This window comes from Anopheles ziemanni, chromosome 2 (genome assembly GCF_943734765.1).
Source record: "Anopheles ziemanni chromosome 2, idAnoZiCoDA_A2_x.2, whole genome shotgun sequence".
Classification (NCBI taxonomy): Eukaryota; Metazoa; Arthropoda; class Insecta; order Diptera; family Culicidae; genus Anopheles; species Anopheles ziemanni.
Window position 1 is genome coordinate 93,411,659 of NC_080705.1, and position 21,653 is coordinate 93,433,311.

Genomic DNA, 21,653 nt, shown 5'->3' on the forward strand with positions numbered 1-21,653 from the left:
TCCATGATACTTTTAAAGAATCCAAACGTTCTGATTGAGACAAACATTTCAGTTAGAAGCATACAACTAACAGTAAGGTTAAGGATTTTTTTTTCAAATGTGTGTAGAATTGATCGATTGATTAAAATAGTCTTCGTGGCACCACTCCACGTACTAGTATCTCTTTAATGGACAGCCAATGTTGCTTTTATATTAACTCGTAAGACTTCACAAACTAACGCTAGAATCAGAGGAGTTGTCTTCGACGGATAGATAAAACCTTTGCTTAGAGGCCAATAGTTTGTAGTTCCGTCAGCCATTGCTTCAGGGGATTGCTCACAATAAACACACGGTATGGTTCAACCTGCCCATTGGGAAGAATCCAAAGACGCGACTGACGCGATGACGAGTCCAAGCTTCTGGTTCGATACGCTTTGCCACTTATATAGTGTAAGTGAAAGTACGTGTTGTAACTAAACTTAAACACCTCTCATCGCGATCGTCGCGTCTAATATGTTTTACTTGTAGATCGTCTAGAAACGTATTGGTTGGTTACTGGATGGACCTTTTTAACTAATGTTTTGTCTCCTTTGCAGCTCGTGCCGCCATTGATACCACCAGCATGCACAATGTGGTCGAACGTTCGCAGCAGAAGGTCGACAAGCAGTTTGTGGAACCCCACTACCAGATCGAGGAGCTGTGCAAATCCAAACCGATCTTCACGCAGCCCCTTTCGGATCCGCAGCCGGTTGGTGAAGGACGTAACATTCACCTGGAGTGCAAGCTGGAACCGCTGGGTGATCCGACGATGCGCGTCGAGTGGTACCACAATGGACGCCCGATTACGATCGGTTCGCGCTTCAAGACGTACTATGACTTTGGTTTCGTGGCGCTGGATATTCTGCACTCGACTGCGGCGGACTCGGGCGAGTACACGGTTCGGGCAACGAACCAGCTCGGATCGGCCCACACGTCGGCGTGCGTGCGAGTCATCACGCGTTCGGATGTTATTACCGAGGCGCAGAGTGAGATGTCCGTCGAGCAGATGCAATACCTGGAGGATGCGTCGCGCATGCGCCGCGACGTGCTGGAGGACATCACCGTCATGTCGCCGCCACAGTTTGCCCGCTCGCTGCACAATATCGAAACGTTCGAGGGTACGAACATTCACCTGGAATGTCGCCTGCAGCCCGTCGGTGATCCGACGATGCGCGTCGAGTGGTTCGTGAACGGAATGCCGGTAAAGATTGGCCACCGTTTCCGACCGGCGTACGAGTTTGATTACGTCGCTCTCGATCTGCTTGGTGTGTACGCGGCCGACTCGGGTGTGTACACGTGCCAGGCCCGCAACTCGCTCGGCGAGGCGGTCAACTCGTGCTCGGTGCGCATCATGGCCAAGAAGGACCTCATCATGGAGACGCAATACCCGGCCGGGTTGGAGAAGCTGCAGTATCTGGAGGATATTGCCCGCTACCGCAAGACCGAGTACGTCGATGAGATCGTCAACGTGAAGCCGCGTTTCCTGACCAAGCCGAAGAACATCGATCGCGCGCAAGAGGGAGGCCATGCGCACTTTGAGTGCAAACTGGAACCGGTCACCGATCCGAACCTGAAGGTGGAATGGTACAAGAACGGAATGCCTATCACCGTGGGACATCGGTTCCGTCCGATTCACGACTTTGGCTACGTGGCGCTGGACATTGTCGATCTGATTGCCGAAGATACCGGTACCTACATGTGCCGTGCGGTTAATCTGGTCGGCGTGGACGAAATCGCCGTCCAGCTGACGTGCCGGGGATCGCAGCAGATCCTCACCAACACCCAGAACGAGATGGGACTCGAGCAGATCCAGTACCTGGAGGAGAAGACCAGGCAGCAGCGCTCGGATTATCTGGACGAGATGACGACGCAGGCGCCCACGTTCACCACCTCGCTGAAGCACATCGAGATCAAGGAGGGACAGCGGGCTCACTTCGAGTGCCGACTGATCCCGGTGTCTGATCCGACACTGCGTGTCGAGTGGTACCACAACGAGGCCCCAGTCAAGACGGGTTCTCGCTTTACCGAAACGAACAACTTTGGCTTTGTGGCGTTGGACATTATGGGCTGTCTGGCCGATGACTCCGGCAGCTACACGTGTCGTGCTGTGAACGCCCTCGGGGAGGCTGTTACGTCGGCCACCTGTGTGGTGCACACGCGCAAGAGCATCTACTCGGAGACTCAGCACGAACATGCGCTGACCAGCTTGCGCTACCTGGAGGACAACTCGCGCTATCAGCGTGAAACGGAGGTGGATGAGGTGATTACGCAGGCACCGGTGTTTACACTCCCGGTGAAGGATGTCAAGGTGGCCGAAAACCAAGCGGTCCACTTCGAGGCCCGCCTGGTGCCGGTCGGTGATCCGAAGATGCGCGTCGAGTGGCTCCGTAATGGCGTCCCGATCGAAGCGTCCAACCGTACGACAACAATGCACGATTTCGGCTACGTTGCGCTCAACATGAAGTACGTGAACCCCGAGGACTCGGGCACGTACACGTGCCGTGCGACGAACGATCTCGGACAGGCCGTCACGTCGGCGAAGCTGATGGTACAGTCGAAGGCTTCGCTGGATTTGGAAACGCAAAACGAAAGCGCACTGGAGAAGATCCACCAGCTGGAGGACGCCATTCGTTTCCATCGTCGCGAGGAGGAGGACGTGGCCGTTACGCAGCCACCGAAGTTCACCACGAAGCTGCACGGACCGACGAACCTGGTCGAGGGCCAGAGCGCTCACTACGAGTGCCGTATCGAACCGTACCCGGATTCGAGCCTGAAGGTAGAGTGGTTCCACAACGGTCAACCACTGACCACTGGCCATCGGTTCCGTACAACGTACGACTTTGGTTTCGCGGCGCTGGACGTACTGACCGTGTACGCCGAAGACTCCGGCGAATACACGTGCCGCGCGACGAACCATCTCGGCACGGAATCGTCCTCGATTTCGCTCAATGTTACGCCAAAGGCGGGTATTGTGCGCGAGACGCAGCACGAGGGAGCGCTGGAGAAGATCCAGTACCTCGAGTGCGACGCACGCTTCGGTCGCAAGGGCGAGGACGAGATGTACGTGGCTGAGAAGCCGCAGTTCGGACGCCCGCTGAAGAATGCCTGCGTCGGCGAAGGCCTACCGGTGCATCTGGAGGCCACGCTGACGCCGGTCAACGATCCGACCATGAAGGTGGAGTGGTACTGCAATGGACGCCCGATCCAGCAGGGACACCGGTTCAAGACGACGTACGACTTTGGTTTCGTAGCTCTCGACATCCTCTATGCGCACGCTGAGGACACGGGAACTTACATGTGTAAGGCTAAGAATGCTATCGGGGAGGCTGTTACGACATGCGCTGTTAAAGTCACAGGTAAGATTTGAACGGTAACGACACTGCGTGTGTATGTGCCTAAGTCACTTATAACACTTCTCTCTCTCACACACAAATCTCTCTGTTTAGCAAATGCTGGTTTATATTTGGAGACGCTTGATGAACAGCGACTGCAAAAGATTAAGGAATTGGAGAGCTACCAGAAACCACACGCCCCCGAAGTCGAACCGGCGAAGCAGAAGCCAGTCTTCCTCACTCCTCTGACCAGTTTGGAGAACCTGAAGGAAGGCGACTACGCTCACCTGGAATGCCGCGTGGAACCGATCAACGATCCGAACCTGAAGATCGAATGGTTCATCAACGGCAAGGCGATCCGTGCCGGACACCGCTTCCGTACGACGCACGACTTTGGCTACGTCGCGCTGGACATTCTGTACGTGTACGGTGAGGACAGTGGTACGTACATGTGCAAGGCGACGAACCAGGTCGGCGAGGCGGTCAGCACGTGCAACATTCGTGTCACCAACAAGCGGAACATTATCTTCGATTCGCAACATCCGGATGGACTGGAGAAGATTCAGAAGCTGGAAGCACACGTGCGCCCGTCGCGGTTGGAGCTTGACGAGCCGGAAGTGACGGCTCCACGGTTCGTAACCGAGCTGCGTGGAACGACCGAAATCCACGAGGGACAAACCGCTCACTTTGAGGCGCAGGTTGAACCGATCCACGATCCGAACCTGCGCATCGAGTTCTACCACAACGGTAAGCCGCTCCAGTCGGCGTCACGGTTCCATATCACGTTCGACTTTGGATACGTGGCGCTGGACATCCAGCATGTCGTCGCTGAGGATGCGGGCGAATACACCGTGAAGGCGATCAACGCGAAGGGACAGTGCAAGTCGTCGATCCAGATGAAGGTGACGGCGAAGGGAGCCATCATCTCGGAGACGCAGCACCCGGAGGGACTGGACAAGATCAAGCAGCTGGAAGGCGTGAGTCCGTTCCGTCGGCCGGAGGTGCAGGATGCGGTCACCAAGCAGCGACCGGTGTTCACGCAGCCACTGCAGAACATCGACTTCGTTGCCGAAGGTCAGACGGCGCACTTCGAGTGCCGGTTGATTCCGGTCGGCGATCCGAACCTGAAGGTCGAGTGGTACCGCAACGAGAAGCCACTCGAGGACAGCTCGCGCATCAGCAAGCAGCACGACTTTGGCTTCGTCTCGATGGACCTGCAGCATGTGCGCGAGGAGGATGAGGGCGTGTACATGTGCCGTGCAATTAACCCGCTCGGTGAGGCTGTCACGACGGCGTCGATGCGTGTGCGCACGAAGGCCAGCATTCAGATGGATTCGCAGCATCCGGAGGGCATGAAGAAGATCATCGCGCTGGAGCAACCGCACCAGCAGCGTCCGGAGGATCAGGAAGCTGCGTTCGAGAAGCCAATCTTCACGCAACTGCTGACGGGCCCATCGGAGCTGTGGGAAGGACAGCATGCGCACTTCGAGGCGCGTGTCGTACCGGTCGGTGATGCGAGCATGAAGTACGAGTGGTACGTGAACGGTGTCGAGCTGAAGATGGGCTCGCGCTTCCGCACCACGAACGATTTCGGTTTCGTTACGCTCGACATCAACTCGACGGTGGCGGAGGACTCCGGTGTTTACATGTGCAAGGCGATCAACCGTGCCGGTGAGGCCGTGTCGTCGACCACGATGAAAATCAAATCGAAGGCATCGATCGCGGGTGAACCACTGCTGCCGGAGGCATGGGAAAAGATCCAGCTGAAGGAGGCCGCAATGAACCGCGTGCCGGATATGTTCGTGGACACTACGCCCCAGCAGGCGCCAGTGTTCACCACACACCTCGAGAGCCACGACAAGCTGCAGGAGGGCCAGCATGTGTACCTGGAGGCCCAGGTGGAGCCACGCGCCGATCCGAACTTGCGTATCGAGTGGTTTAAGAATGGTATCGCCATCACGACCGGTGCTCGCATTCGCAGTACGTTCGACTTTGGTCTGGTGACGCTGTCCGTCAATGGACTGCGTGCGGACGATTCGGCGATCTACACTTGCAAGGCTACAAACAACCTTGGCGAGGCTGTATCGACCGCTACGCTGAAGATCGACGCTAGCCACTGGCTGCTCGGAGACACGATGCATCCGTCGGCCGTGCAGAAGATCCACGATCTGGAAGCGCCGCGCGAAAACCTTCGCGACGTTCCGGAGGCTCAGTTCGAGTCGCCGGTCTTCGTGAGTCACCTCAACAACGTGGAGATCAAGGAGGGCGAGAACGCGCACTTCGAGTGCAACGTTGAGCCCTCGAAGGACCCGACCATGCAGATCGAGTGGTTCGTCAACGGAAAGCCACTCCCAACCGGAGCCCGCTTCAAGACGACGTACGACTTTGGATTTGTTTCGCTCGATATTTCTGGCGCATACGCCGAGGACTCTGGTATCTACACGTGCAAGGCAACGAACAGCAAGGGATCGGCGTCGACATCGGGATCGCTGCGTTGTACGAGCACCACCACCATGTACCTGGACACCCAGCACCCGCAAGGAAAGGCCGGTCTGGAGGCCGTTCAGGATACGGAGGCGGCGCTTGCCAACCGTTACCGTCGTGAGGACTCCAAGCCGGAGGCAACCTTCCCGAAACCACAGTGGACCGTGCAGCTGCAGTCGGAGTTCCGGCTGAACGAAGCGGAATCCCTGCACCTGGAGGGACAGGTCGAGCCGAAGAACGATCCGAACCTGAAGATCGAATGGTACTTCAACGGAAAGGTGCTGGAGCATGGATCCCGCTTCAAGATGACGAGCGATTTCGGTTTCGTGACGCTCGACCTGACCGAGGTCTACGAGCGTGACCAGGGTATCTACACCTGCAAGGCGTACAATCTGGCCGGCGAAGCATTCACCTCATCCACGGTGTACTGCGTCACGAAGGAGAGCCTGATCGAGCGTACCCAGCATCCGAAGGGTACGGAAGGACTGGAGAAGATTCAAGATCTGGAGGATTCTCTGCGCCGCCCGGACGGTACGCCGGTCGAGTCGGACGCTGGACAGGCGCCACGCTTCACCTCGGAGTTTACCGCGATCAGCAACATTGGCGAGGGTGAGATTGCGCATTTCGATGCCACGCTCATCCCGACCGGCGATCAGTCGATGAACATCGAGTGGTTCTACAACGGCAAGCAGCTGGATGCCAGCCACCGTGTGCGTACGGTGTACGCGTTCGGCATGGTGGTGCTGGAGATTCTCGGCACCAAGATCGAGGACTCGGGTAGCTACACGTGCCGCGCTACGAACAAATGGGGCACGGCGGAGATCAGCGTACAGCTGGAGTGTGTGGACAAGTCGGCTGGACAGAAGCCGCGCTTCACGACCCAGATCCAGAACCTGGAGGGCCTGAAGGACGGACAGTCGGCACACTTCGAGTGCACGCTGGTGCCAGTGAACGACCCGGACCTGAAGGTGGAATGGTTCCACAATGGCGCACCGCTACGTCACTCGAACCGCATCAAGCCGGTGTCGGACTTTGGCTACGTGCTGCTGGACATTGCGTACGTGCAGAGCCACGACTCGGGCGAATATGTTTGCCGTGCGTCGAACAAATACGGTGAAGATTCGACCCGCGCGACATTGAAGTGCTTCGGTAAGGGAGGTGTCTACCTGGAGTCGCTGCAACCGGACTCGCTGGCACGCATCCGCGAGCTGGAGAGCCAGGCTGGCGTGAAACAGACGGCCGCCGGTTCGCCGGTCGGTGAGGCACCTCGCTTCACCACCAAGATTTCCGACATCACCAAGCTGGTGGAGGGACAGAGCGCTCACTTCGAGGCGCGCCTGACACCCATCAACGATCCGGAGCTGGTGGTCGAATGGTACTGGAACGGCCAGAAGCTGCCCCACGGACATCGCTACCGCACGTTCCACGACTTTGGCATCGTCATTCTGGACATTCTGTACTGCTACGAGGAGAATTCGGGCGAGTTCGAGTGCCGTGCAACGAACAAGTACGGCTCGGACAGCACCAAGGCCACGCTGAAGTGTATCTCGAAGGCGAACCTTATCCTCGACTCGCAGCTCCCGCGCGGTATGGAGGGTGGACTGGAGAAGATCCAGACGCTCGAGGACTCGCTGGTGCGCACTCGGGACGAGCGCGAGCGCGTTGAAGGTGGACGTGCGCCAGTCTTCACGACGCCCCTGTCCAACATCGACTCGCTGCGCGAAGGCGAGAGTGCTCACTTCGAGGCGAAGCTCACGCCGACCGACGACCCGAAGCTGAAGGTGGAATGGTTCTGGAATGGCAAGCCGCTGAAGACGGGCTCACGCTTCCGTACGTTCTGCGACTTTGGATTTGTCATCCTGGAGATTTCGCCCGTGTACCCCGAGGATTCGGGCGAGTACTCGTGCCGTGCGACGAACGAGTACGGCGAGGCGGTTACGACCTCCACGATGAAGGTGCAGGGCAAGCGTAGCATCATTCTGGAGTCTCAGCTGCCGAAGGGCATGGAGGGTACGATCTCGCGCATCGCTGAACTGGAAGGCTTGGGTATTCCGCACGGAGGACTCGGCTCCCCGGATGACGATACGGGCAAGCCGCCAGAGTTCATCACGACGCCATCGGATATGACGCTGACGGAGAACTCGCTCGCTCACTTCGAGTGCCGCCTGACGCCGATCAACGATCCGAGCATGCGCGTCGAGTGGTACCACAACGGTAAGGCGCTATGGGCCGGTTCGCGCATCAAGACGATCAACGACTTTGGGTTCGTGATCCTGGAGATTGCGGGCTGCTACCAGCGTGACTCCGGACTGTACACGTGCAAGGCCACCAACCGGCACGGCGAGGCGACGGTTTCGTGCAAACTGACCGTTCGCGGCCGCCAAGGCATCATCATGGAGCCGCAGCTGCCATCGAACTTCCGCACCGGCACGGAGAGCATCCAGAAGCTGGAGGAACAGCTGCACAAGCGCGAGGAGCTGCTGGCCGACGAGGAGGAAGGCCGTCCACCGAAGTTCGTCGTCGAAATCAAGGACAACGTGGACGTGGCCGAGGGTGGCCCGGTGCACTTCGATTGCCGCGTGGAGCCCGTGGGTGATTCGTCGCTGCGTATCGATTGGTACCACAACGGAAAGCCATTCGCCACCGGTTCCCGTGTGCACATGCTGAACGACTTTGGTTTCATCGCGCTCGACATGGACTACGCGTACGTGCGCGATTCCGGAGTGTACGAGTGCCGCGCCACGAACAAGTGGGGCACGGCTTCGACGACCGCGAAGGTGACGGTGGTGTCTCGCGGAGGCATTGTGCTCGACTCGCAGCTGCCCGAGGGAATGACGGCTTCGAAGCTGAAGGAGCTGGAGCGTGGCAAGGTGACGCTGGCCACGCAGGAAGAGCGCACCTTCGGACCGCCGAAGTTTGTCTCGCAAATCCAATCGGCTACCATCGATGAGGGTGACACGATTCGCTTCGAGTGCCGCGTGGAACCGAAGGAGGATCCGAAACTGCGCGTCGAGTGGTTCCGCAATGGCAAACCGCTGCCAAGTGGACACCGGTACCGTACGATCTACGATATGGGCTTCGTGTCGCTGGACATCCTGTCGGTCTACACGGAAGACGCCGGTGACTACACTTGCCGTGCGTTCAATGAGCACGGCGAGGATGTGACCAAGGCGCACGTCACTTGCAAGAAGCTGCCCTCGATCGTGCTGCAGAACCAGATCCCGAAGGGCATGCAGAAGTCCGAGACGCTCATGCAGATGGAGGCAACGATCAAGAAGTACACCGAGGAGATCTTCCTCACCGAGGACGATCTGTTCGATCCGGATCGCAAGCAGCCTCCTCGCTTCGTCGTGCAGATCAAGGATCAGACTAATCTGGTTGAGATGCAGGCCACCAAGTTCGAGTGCCAGCTAGCACCGGTCGGTGATCCGGACATGAAGGTTGAGTGGTTCTACAATGGCAAACCGTTGCCGTACAGTAAGTATCCAGTGGTCGCCCCGGCGATTTGCTCGTAGCAATAGTTAATATGCAATGAAAACGTTTGATTTCCTCCAACAGAGAACCGCTTCACTCCGATCTACGACTTTGGCTACGTGGCGATGAACTTCGGCTGGATCTATCCGGAGGACAGTGGCGAGTACCTGTGCCGTGCGACGAATCTGTACGGTATGGACGAAACGCGCGCCATCATCAAGACGACCGGAAAGCCCGGCATCGTCTACGATTCGCAGCTGCCAAAGGGCATGAAGAGTATCCAGAAGATCCGCGAGATGGAAGCCTTGTGGAATCTGAAGTGAGTGCACATGATTTAGGAGCGAATTGGCCAAGAACGGGTTTGTTTATATTTGGCTTTCGTTTGTAGTATTCCGGAGGTTATCGACGAGACGCAGAAACCGAAGAAGGAACCAGCCTTTGTCAGCCGTCCGGAAACGATCGAGGTGGAGGAAGGTGAATGGGCACGATTCTGTTGCCGTGTCACCGGCCATCCCAAGCCGCGCGTCATGTGGCTCATCAACGGACACACCGTGGTTAATGTACGTTGACGGCACAAGTACCGCCCAATGAGTAGGAGATGTTAATTGATTGTTTGTCGTTCATTTTAGGGCCAACGTTACAAGCTTACCTACGACGGCATGTATCACTTCGACATCCCGAAGACGCGCCAGTACGACACCGGAAAGATTGAGGTCATTGCACGTAGCTCCGTCGGTGAGGCGGTCGCTAGCTGTGAGCTGAAGATCACTCCACGCCGGGACGACTACCGCGGTGTCCTGAAGAACTCGCCAAGACGTAAGTATAGCACACGCAGAACTCCCAAACGATCACATCGCACCAACAGCCAAAACAACAACAACAACAACATCAACAACAACAGGCATAACGTACTATCGGTAATCGCAAGTAGAACCAGCGCGGGATCTCGTCCTGCGATATTTCGTAGCGTGTTTCTTGCCGATTGTACTACAGATCGACAACAACCACTCTATCGCTACCCTCTATCGCCACTTCTATCACTCACCTCACTGACTCTTAGCACTTACCACTCGCTACCCAAAAGGTGAACAGAGATGAAATACTACAGTACCAATGTTACCGCTTAGAGATAGAGGTATGGTAGTGCAACAACCAAATACTACTACACTAACACCCGCAAAGAATGTCAAACACCGCTTCACTCTTACTTCACGCCCCATGGGAGGCGATCACTTTCACCGAACAGGAATATATCTTACAAATGATCACTCACTCGCCGAACGGTTCAACGATCAACCAAAACCAAAACCAAAACCAAAACCAAACCCAAACAAAAACATGTCGCCCTCCCTTGAAATCCTGTTCCCAAACTCCCACCTACATTCTTCCAAGGTATCCCGTAAAATGTTCTCCCTCGCAATGGGAGGACGTCTCTCTAGCAAAAGCGATCGAAATGGTCACACCAAAGACTTAGCAAATCTGCTGCCGCTTCGAGGGCTACGGAAGGAACAACTTAGACACGCACTACTATTCTACTTCCCTGGAGATGGACCTGATGGCTGGTAGACCTGGGCTGCACTTCGATGTGGATGATGGAACTCACCGCGGGGTCTCAACCTAATGCACCTTCACCTTGCGCTTCTCGTTCTGCCTCGTATATTTCTAAATGAAACTAATTCTTTTTCTTTTTACCAGCGCTTTGCGAAACCTCTGTTAACAATGCTGGTAAAACTTTGAGCAGCTTTTCTTTTCAACTATATTTCCCTGCTATGCTTGCACTTTACTGACACTTTCACTATGTGCGTGCTAAACATTGTTATTTTTTATGGGATTTCCTAACCTGATCGCGCGAAACGTTGGTTCGCCTCCCTTTTTTGTGGAAAGAAAGATTGTTTCCTTTTTCTTTAACTACCAGGTAAGAAAACCAATGTGAAGCTGTAGTGGAAACGTTTCGTTTCTCTCACTGGCTAATCTTCTAACAAATGGTAACAGGTGCTAAACTGCTCTGTAAAAGTGTATATAAAATAAGCTGCCTTTCCAACCTACCCTGCCCCTAACGGCCCTATTTTCTAGCAACCGATAAAATGTTATGTTGTTGCTGTATTGGTGTATATTATGTCGACGTGAGGGTAAACAGATAGTCAATAATATAAATGTGAACCATATATCCCGCTCGGACGCGGCCCGCGGGATTGTTGGTCGTTACTGAATGTTGTTTTGTTTGACCACCCTCAACCCCATCCAACCAACTATCTGTTTAACAGCATGGTACGACTACGATCTAGTCGCGTATCAGAAGGGCCGCAGCGATACCGACCTGGAGACGACGCTGCAGGAGGAGAAGGCGAAGAAGAAGCGCGTCACCAAGGTGGTGCAGAAGGCCAAGGTGAAGAAGGAGGGCGAGACCGAATGGCAGAAGACGGTCAAGAAGAAGAAGGGCGAGGAGTACTACAGCAAGCTGGCGGAGCTCGAGACCGAGCAGATCACGAAGGAGCAGAAGCTGCGGGAAGAGAAGCACCAGTTTGCGATCCCCGGCGAGAAGGTCGTCAGTCAGTCGATCGCCAAGGGGATGGCCAGTGCCTACGAGCAGACGCTGTAAGTACTCACTCGAAGTGCATTACGCACGAGGACATATCGTTTCTGACTTACCTATGTGCTTTCCACTTGCAGGGAAGAGACGAAGGAAAGCGAAAACGTCGAGTTGATCGAAGCGCCGAAGGCGAAGCTCATCCCGGAGCCCACGGAAACGTCGGTGCAGGGTAAGGAAGTGCACGTGTCGCAGCAGAAGCAAACGCAAAAGGAGGTGTACGACGACAAGGAGATCATCCGCAAGATTACCGCCACCGAGACGACCGAGATGGAGCACAAGGGCACGACGCAGGAGCGCGTGGTCGAGGGCCCAGTGCAGCCAACGAAGCCGCCCGTGTTCACCAAGAAGATTCAGCCCTGCCGGGTGTTTGAGAACGAGCAGGCTCGCTTCGAGGTCGAGTTCGACGGCGAACCGATGCCGACGGTCAAGTGGTTCCGCGAGAACTTCCAGATCAACAACTCGTCCGACTTCCAGATCCACACGTTCGGCACGAAGTCTGTGCTCATCATCCGCCAGGTGTTCCTGGAGGATTCGGCCGTGTTTGCGGTGATCGCGGAAAACCGGGGCGGAACTGCCAAGTGCAGCGCTAACCTGGTGGTGGAGCAGCGTCGCCAGCAGGGCCGCGGTGGTGTCATTCCGCCGAGTTTCGTAAGCACCATCACCGACACGACGGTGTCGGCCGGTCAGCTGGCGCGCTTTGACGCCAAAATTACCGGCACGAAGCCGCTCGACGTGTACTGGCTGAAGAACGGTCAGAAGCTGACGCCCAACATCAAGTACAAGATGCTGGAGGAGGACAACAACTACACGCTGCTGATCATCGAGGCGTACGGCGAGGATGGTGCGAAGTACGAGTGCGTGGCCATCAACAGTGCGGGAGAGGCGCGCTGCGATGCCACCTGCACCGTCGACACGCCGGTCACGCCGATCATCGAGAAGCCGGCCACCCCGGGCACGGAACGTCCGCCGACCCTCGTCGAGCCGCTCAAGGACAAGACGGTGTCCGAGGGCCAGTCGGTGGAGTTCCGTACGCGCGTCACCGGCAAACCGACGCCGACCGCCCAGTGGTTCAAGGGCGAGAAGCAAATCAAGCCCTCGAAGTACTTCCAGATGGGCAAGGATCGCGACGCGTTCACACTGGTCGTCACCGAGGCGTTCCCGGAGGACGAGGGCCAGTACCTGTGCATCCTGTCGAATGCGGGCGGTGAGGTGCACACCACCGCCACGCTGAAGGTCGTGGCGCCGGAAATGCCGGACGCCGGTCCGAAGCTGAGCGAAATGAAGGACTGTGTCGTGGACGAGGGTTCGCCGGCACAGTTCAAGACCACGATCGTCGGCAAGCCGACCAAGATGACCGTCCAGTGGCTTCGCGAAGGCCTGCTGATACCAGAATCGCCAGATTTTCAGGTAAATACGCATCGGTTGTTTTGGATTCGGGGCAACTAATTTGACAATCACATAACGTGAAAATTTGGAAAATCGCTAGAAAATGTTCCTATAATCTTCCTATAATTTTTCTTTCGTAAATTTGTTTAACCTATTTCTTCCTTTCGATAACACTTTTGAATAACTAAAACAATCAAAGATAAGACGTCTTTAAAACAAAATTTTCATAAAGCAAAAATTACACTGCCTTTTTTGCTTTAAATTAGCGATTTCAGTCTGACTTATTTCATCCTAGCAGCGATTCGCTTTCCAAGCGCTCAATATACGTCTTAATTAACGTCATCGAGTTTGCTCAATATCCGTTGCGACACGCTTGTTGAACGCAATGTTGGCTTCATGCCTACGATGCGATGATTTGTGTATCAACCCTTCCAATGGAACGTACCCGCGTTGCATCGACCCAACCCATCATTGGCTCGTGGTTAATGATCTTGTTAAATTTCACGCCCACCAAATCAAGCGACCTCACCAGCACGGACCCGTCCGTTTAACCGTTCTTCACGCATCAAACGAACGTTTTGGCTAATGTACATGGACAACTGTCAAATCCGGTGCCAAAGGATGATGTATGCGGAGGTTGAGGTTGTTTTTCCTACCAACCACCAGGCGCCTCCATCGCCACCAGGCGTCTCCATTGGCAACGGGCTTTTAATTGGCTTGTCGAGGCGAAATTTGTCAACTCTCGTAGAAACTGACATTTACAGAGCTGAAAACATCATGGCCCTCCGAGCCGACCAACAACTTTTGGGGCCAAATTAACGTCACCCACCGCCACCGGAAAAGAAAAAAACGCTCGGGAAAGTTAACCGATTATTTTTGTTTTATTCTCTTTTTCCCACCCCCTTCCCGCTTCTTCCACCTTATTCCACCTTCGCAGATGATCAACGAGGGCAACAACGCGGTGCTGCTGATCGGAACGACGTACGAGGAAGACTCCGGCCTCTTCACCTGCCGTGTGACCACGTCCGCCGGTCAGGTCGAAACGTCCGCCAAACTGATAGTCAAAAGTAAGAATACTCAGTAGAAAACCCGCAACAACTACAAACAAACAAACAAACCAACAAAAAAAAAAAAAAGCAACTACCCACACCAGCCGTAAATAATTAGGCCCTGCAAATCGCTCTTCCCCTTTTTGATATATTGAGCGCCAAACTTGTGCAATCAACTATTGCGCCCATTTTGTTTTGTTGCATACATGTCTCGTTGCATAAGTGTAAGTGTGTTTTTAACGACAACTATCGGTGTGTGGTGCTTTGAAGCGATGGTGATTGCTTTTCGCTGGAGAAGCAGACGACGGTTTTTGTTAGCCTCCTGTGCTATCGTGCAATTCATCCTTACCCTTAGTCACTATTATTCCCCCTTTATTAAAATGGTGTAAGCGCTTTAACCACGCCGGGCAGCAGACCTAAGCAGCAAGGGGAGACGATTTGTGTCCCTGTCTAACCGCAAGTAAAAAAGTGCAGGAGCGACGAGAGGAAGTAACAAAACTTACGAAAATCGGTATTTGTGGTGTGGCATAACGGAAACGGCCAAAGGGGGCGATCGGAAGCAGCAGTGGCAAATGGCAGCGGCAGCAACAGCAGCATCGTAACTCGTTTTTAATGTTTATGGTGATTATTTATTTATGCGTAACCGTAACCACGTCAATGTCCGGGATGGCTCTCTCACATGTGTCTATTTCCCCGTATTTATTACAGCTATTAATGATGATTTTTTATAGTACCAAGTAAAATTGTTAACAGATTGAGACTTTTGATATCGTTTTGATATAAAACTTGTTTTAAACCACTAAAAGTAGTTCATTTCGAAGGAAGAAGAAAGCAAATCGAGTAGAAGAAATTGATCAAAAGAATGTGACACATGAAGAAGATTGAAAGATTATTTTAAAAGGAAGCAGGCAGTGGTAAAGGCTCGAACATGTTTGTGAAAAAGGAGTATAGAAGATCGGATGGAAGGTTAAAAAAAAGGAAAAACACTCAACAGATACATTCAAAGTAAAAAGCTGGGACAAAGGCAATATTTTACACGTTTATTACGTAGCACTACGTTTAACTCTGATCTAGCTTTGCTGAGGTTTAGTCAACCCTATATCTCCTTTGCATTACAACACCCAAAAAAAACCGATAAGGATAATTTAGCTTTAGCTTTTTTTGACTCTTGTTAACACAAAATAAAAACAAACAAACGCAAGTTCTTTGAACAAACACAACCGCAACTTCCGACCAAAGGATCGTGTACTTAAGAGGAAAGGGAGGAGGACGGATTTCGCTCCAGGAAAACGTGAATCGGTCGCACGAACGAATAAGAGAAGACGCACAAACAAACAGTTAGATACAATTTTCCATACTATCACACATACAAATCTACACAACACACCAACACAAACATTGAACGAACCAACGTTTGCGACCCCGGCATCCGAAGGTGGCAAACGAGGAAGCAGACAATACGAGATCGAGAAGGGAAAACACAGTTTCCCTTGTTTTCGGTGTCTTCGCTATTTTTAGCAATGAAAAATAGATCGAATGACATGCGTATTAGGTACGGTTTTCCACGGTAAAAGGAATCAATTTGTGACCGCCCGAAGAGAAGATCGATCACAATCCGTTTAAGGTTAGCTCCAAAATTCCAACCCCAGATCCAGATATACCGCCCCCAAACAACCATCCTCCCCACCCCCCATAACTCCCTCGAAGACGCCTTTTCCAACGTGCTCCTACCCGTGGCCTCCTTTCTCCCAGTTGGGGAGAGGAGGCCCCCCCGTTGCCAGTGTACGAATCCATCCCGTACACCATCCGTTGTGAGATTGGCGTGCAAAAACAAAACGAACGAAATACCAGGAATTGAGTTTCGAAATTTGAAAATGAAGAAAACGGAAAATTTGAAGAAAAAACACACACAACACTCTCCCAACGCTCACTCACACACATACAAACACACACACACACACCTTTCCCTCTCGTGCGCGGTGAAATATAAATTCACATGTCGTCGCCTCGTCAATCTTCATTCGTTCGTGCTTCACCGAAACGGGGATAGGAAAAAACAAACTAAAAAATACGGCAAAACCAAAATTCGTACCAAATCCATCTTGTCAGCAAACTCTCAAATGTAGAACTCGCCGTCTCGCGTAAGGCATCGTCCAATCGGTGGGAAAATTAATTGCACGCGTCCATCATTGTCCTTTCTTTTCTATCTTCAAGTTCGGCTGTTGGCTCCGAGGCGGCTCGTCTAGTCGACGAGAAGTGCATTTTCAAAATTCGTAAGAGTTTGTGCAAAAACCGAAAAACCGAACACGTTCGTTGAAAAATGTTGGCAATGTTTTTCGAGCGCCCTATGCACCTTCCGAAGCAAGCGCGAGGTCATGTTTGAGTCGAAACGACATGACGCTGACGGTTAGCGGTTTTTTTTTTTCAAACCGATCAACGGATCGGATCTGAGGCCGCATTTTCCACGCGTGCCGTGCGCAAACCGTGATGCACACCGAAAGGTGAACATGCGTTTGGAATTTTCCAACCGTGAGTCAGTGGAGAGGGCAACCTGATGACGCCAACATATGATGGCTTTCGAGGTATTTTTGCGAAAAGGTAGCCGTGTGAACTGAATCTTCTTTATGAAGGTATGTTTTGATGATCGTCAGCCCACCACTCCAACCCGTGTCCGTGTATGCACGTACGGTGGTTTTCCACGGAAGCGACATGGGTCTAATGGACCATTCGGTGGAGGGGAAAACTGCGCCTACCCACATGAAAAGTCGGGGTGTCGAGGTTTTTCACACGGCGAGGTTAGCTTCTAATTTTAGGTAACGCTCGCTCGCGCCATGTTGATTGTTGGTTGTCCCTCTCTAGCTCACTCTCTTCTCGCTACCTCTCTCCCTCTCTCACTCACACCTTCCGCGGATCACTTACACGCTACGGCCGCACGATAAAGTGTACGGTAGCGTGGCGTTTGTCCGTTTTGCACACGGAAAAAAAGGCGGTTTCGCGAAAGAAAAACCCACCAGCGCTACCGGCTTGAGCCAACGATTTATCTTCACGGGAAGACGCTAATAGACGCGTGTGCCGCGTCCACTTGCCCCTTTCGCTTTACTTGCCTCGAGTTTCGATTAACCTGGAAAAGAAACACCACACCGGAGATGAATCACGCTGACCTTCAACGGTAGCGTTCCCTTTCGAGCGGAAATTTAAAATTTGCCCCCTGTTTGCTTAACTACGGGGCAAAATATGGCCGCCACGTGTGCGTGTGTGTGCTTTTCACCCTGTGTTCCTCCGGATCGTTTCGGATAGGTGATGATTGAAAAAAGACAGAACCGTGTTTTCGGGCGGATCAGATCAAACGTTTTCTTTATTTGAAGCATCCATTTTAATTCGAGCAATTCACATTTTCAACTTACCTTCGACTTGGAACGATCGCCTGACAGAAACAGGATGAGAGTACTTGTAAAAATTCGAATCAAACATTTATCACAATGTAACGGGTAATAGGAGAAAGGAACTAAAAAGTACTTGAACATATTCAGATGACAGTCGTAGAAGAAAACATAGAAGATCCAAAAACGAACCCCCTCGGTCAGGTTAAAAGGAAGGAAGGAGAAGGTTTAGCGGAAATAATTATGTAACCGAAATGCTTCAACCGAAATGTGTGCGGCATCATCTAGTGCTTCGAGCGAAATAATTAGCAATAAAGATTTCATTACTAAAATAGATATCGTTAGACCGACGTTAGAGACACACGGCGTCAGAGAGAAAAACCAGAACGTGCATGTAAATCGGAGTGGCATCGTAGGAAAATCCGTTTGCGACGCGGAACCTTAACTCTCCCCGATCGGTGTTAGTAAGTTCTTCTGCCGGAGGGAGAAAGTTGCATGGGTTTTTGAATCGAATTTCAACCCGTCTGGAACTTGCAAGGTGCATCTGCACACCACGGTGGGAAAAGGGTAGGAGTTTGTAAGAGCTCGAAATTTCTAGAACATTCCACGTCCAACCCTAATCCCCGCATGATTCAACGCAAGGAAACCCTCCCTAGGAAGCCAAAATGGGCAACCGATGAATCACGGGAAAGCGTGGAAAAACAACGACACGACCCACGCGCGGCTCGGCACACGTTTGTGGATGATGACGTTATGCCGCACTGTTGGCATTGTTGCTGGCAAACGTGCGTCCCACCTGTGGCGTGGTGTGAAGTCACCGGTTCCCTTTGGCACACGATCGTCGTCGTTCGTTGTTTGATGTTCTGAGCCTCGGGTTCCAAACGCGGTTGATGTTTACCCTCGGGGAGAAGGTCACGCACGAAACCCGCTTGAGTTCACATACAGTTTCCGTTCCGTAGGAAGAGCGCAACCGAGTTGTTTACGATGCACCCAAGAGGGCCGACTTGCGTTCCGTTTGCGCCAAACTGCCACTGCCTGTGTCCTGTTCGAAAAGAAACCAAAATCGAGCGTCAGTGATTGCGTTCCTTAGGCGGGAAAAAAACAATTATTTAGCAACTAAGAAAACACACACACACCAAATTGTACCAAACTCTGCGGCGTTCAAATGTAACCTCTTCAGACAAGAAAAAAACCAGCAATTATTGGTGGCCAAAACGGTGGCCCCAACAAATTGACGCAGGGAACAATCTACCAATCTTTCGAATTTCGCTAAAAATAACAAGTCCAACGTCCCGTGCACCAACCGTCCGATTGAAGCGGATTATTGCAGCAACAAGCCTGTTCAAAAAATCCCTGTCGAAAGGCGCTTTCTTCTCGCTGCTCTTCCGTATTTTATTCCGTACATTTGTTATCGCGACATCGGGGGGGCAAATAACCCCGCTTGGGGGTTGCCGAAAGTCAAAAAGGCGCCTTCGGAAACATTTCGAACCGAACAAAAATATCTAAAGTACGCGATAAAGTACGCGTAGGAGATAGGGTAAGAGGTTATAAATTAACGCCGCAGCGACCGTATCAAAACAAAGACGACGTAGTTGAATACTTATCTTATCTTATCTTCGCTGCATCTGCTGCCCGGTTTTGCTTGCATTTTATCGTTGCGCAACAACGTTGGTTGCATTGCGATAACAAGTTCTTTGTCCCGCTGCACCACCACCACCACCACCACTGCTGCCGCTGCTGCTTCCTTTCCTCCGGTTTTTTTTCCCGTTTGCTTTGTGTTGTTGTTGTGTGCTTTCCGTGACGTAGGTGTTGGGAACTGTTGTGATGTGTCTCGAATGTCCTGTCGTCCCGACTCACCTACAGCCCAGTATTTAAAACCCCCTCCCGAGAAGGTCAATCATAATAATTGATCGAGCCCTCCGCCAGTGATCCGCGTTTGATCGGCACTTAAGTTAGTTTAAAGACGATGAGATTCGCTTAAGTTATTCAATGCAAGAGTTAGTCGAATTTGATTTCAGTTAAATTGAGTGCGTGTAAATCAAATTGAATCATACCGATACGATGATGTCGAATTTATCCACGCGCTTTCCCCCAATATTTGTTGCCGTGCTTTGCCGAGTTAGTTTTAGCGTGTTTAAGAATTATTTATTAACGAGTTATTCCACTTAAGGTACCAATTAACAGAAACCGCGTTCAGCTTTGCTAGTGTATGTTTTTTTTTTTTGTCGTTTTGTATCGCTATTGATCCTTGCGAACTAATTATATAGATATGTTTTTATACATTTGTAAGCTAAGCGTACTGAAAACCGATACTGAAATAATACATTGAAACATTTACGACCAACAATGACCAACGCGAGAACATGCTTCACATCACTTCATGCGCTGTTTTGTTTTTTTTTTCTGTTATTCACATTTCCCGAACATGCTCGTCCTCCCCCGCCTGTCCCCGCCACATTGTCCACGAGATAAATGTTATCTGTTGCACTAACCCTGGAGCTTGGTTGTCGTCCCTTGGAACACTGGTGAGGCCTAACGCAATGGTGGAAGGAATCGTCCATCTAAATCCGACTTTCACTTCCTGCTATCACCCGTCACTGCGTGTTGACAAACATTTGATTCTCGCGTCCACCCATCAAACAACACACCAACACGTTGACATATAGAAAATGATAAACACATATACACACACACACGCACGACAGGGAAATTCCATCGGCAGGAAACCGAATCGAAAACCCGCCATGTTAGTGACACGTCACACGATGTTTAGAAGCTTGGAATCTTCTTCCTGCCGTTTCCGCTTTTCGCGCCCGTTCCGACGGAACTGGCCCCGGGAGGGTCGCGCGCGTTCTGCTTCCAATCGGCTGCACCACAACTCGTCGACTGAGAATGTCGACGGTCGTCGAAAAGAGACCGGCCCGCGACCGATCCCTGATGTCGTCCCGCTCTGCGCAAGCGCCCCCCGAAAGATCGGTCTGCGCAACTTTTCCTCCGAAATCGAAAGTCCGCTGACTGCCGGCAACCGACGAGGCGAGTTTGCTAGAGGGGTGAGAAATTTTCACAACGAGCCCCAACGACCACTGGGGCGGGGGGTGAAACGGCCCCCACCGTCACCGTGGCTCTCCGGGAGAGATATTTTCGGATTCCCGGCCGAAAATAATAAATGAATCCCGCGTGTGTGTCGCTTTGTGTGGCACACGCAGCAGCTTCGGTGTACGTTTCTAAAATTAATCTCCCTCCTTTGCCCGGCCACTTTTCGAAACGGTTCTCGGGTTGTTGCCCGGCGTTCCGCACCTCCCCCGCCCCGCAGTTGAACCGGTTATGAGGATCCCCGGGGCAGCCCGGTCGAAGGAACCGTCCGGTCGCCTGTCGCTTCCACTTCGCTGTCATTTGCGACTTGATGTGGTCCCAGTCGTGTACCCCAACTTTCCACCTTTTATCCTTTAGCGCAATTTATGACCCCATTTTCCGCCGAACCTGTCGACAAAGTGCACTCCTTTCTCAACGCGGTTCCGTTGCCAAGGCGGGCTGTGGGGTGGGAAAAACCCCAGCCAACCCATTTGTTGTCACTCAAAGTCATTACGCAAAAGGCATGGGTGATAAAAGGAGGGATTGTCTTGTGTTCCTCATCTTTCCGACCGACCGTTTCCTTTTGTCCCGATTTCCCGACGTACGCCGGCGGGAAGAAAACTAATCCCACCGACTTATTTTTGATGCAATATGAGATGGCTCTTTTGCTTCGTACTTTGTGTTTTCTTTTCCCTTTATTTTAACTGCTCTTTCTCATACCATCATCCCCGGAAGTTCGACGGACTCTGAACGAGCGACATGTTAGCGAAACAACACACACGCACGGGAAGCGGGAAAGTGATAAATGTCTTACAAAATTTACAAGATTAGACCTAATTGACGGGGGAAAAATGCGCGACTTTGTTCC

The 21,653-nt window shown here is 52.5% G+C and overlaps 1 protein-coding gene across 1 annotated transcript in view; it reads left to right on the forward strand.

The window, feature by feature from the left end:
• Nucleotides 1–21,653, forward strand: part of LOC131294788 (titin-like) — a 150,060-nt gene that overhangs the window by 72,903 nt on the left and 55,504 nt on the right. The window contains exons 19-26 of the mRNA XM_058322832.1: nt 576–3,374; nt 3,465–9,311; nt 9,393–9,627; nt 9,697–9,868; nt 9,938–10,124; nt 11,573–11,903; nt 11,979–13,305; nt 14,222–14,351. Coding sequence (XP_058178815.1) covers nt 576–3,374; nt 3,465–9,311; nt 9,393–9,627; nt 9,697–9,868; nt 9,938–10,124; nt 11,573–11,903; nt 11,979–13,305; nt 14,222–14,351 — 11,028 coding nt within the window. The remainder of the gene's footprint in view (nt 1–575; nt 3,375–3,464; nt 9,312–9,392; nt 9,628–9,696; nt 9,869–9,937; nt 10,125–11,572; nt 11,904–11,978; nt 13,306–14,221; nt 14,352–21,653) is intronic.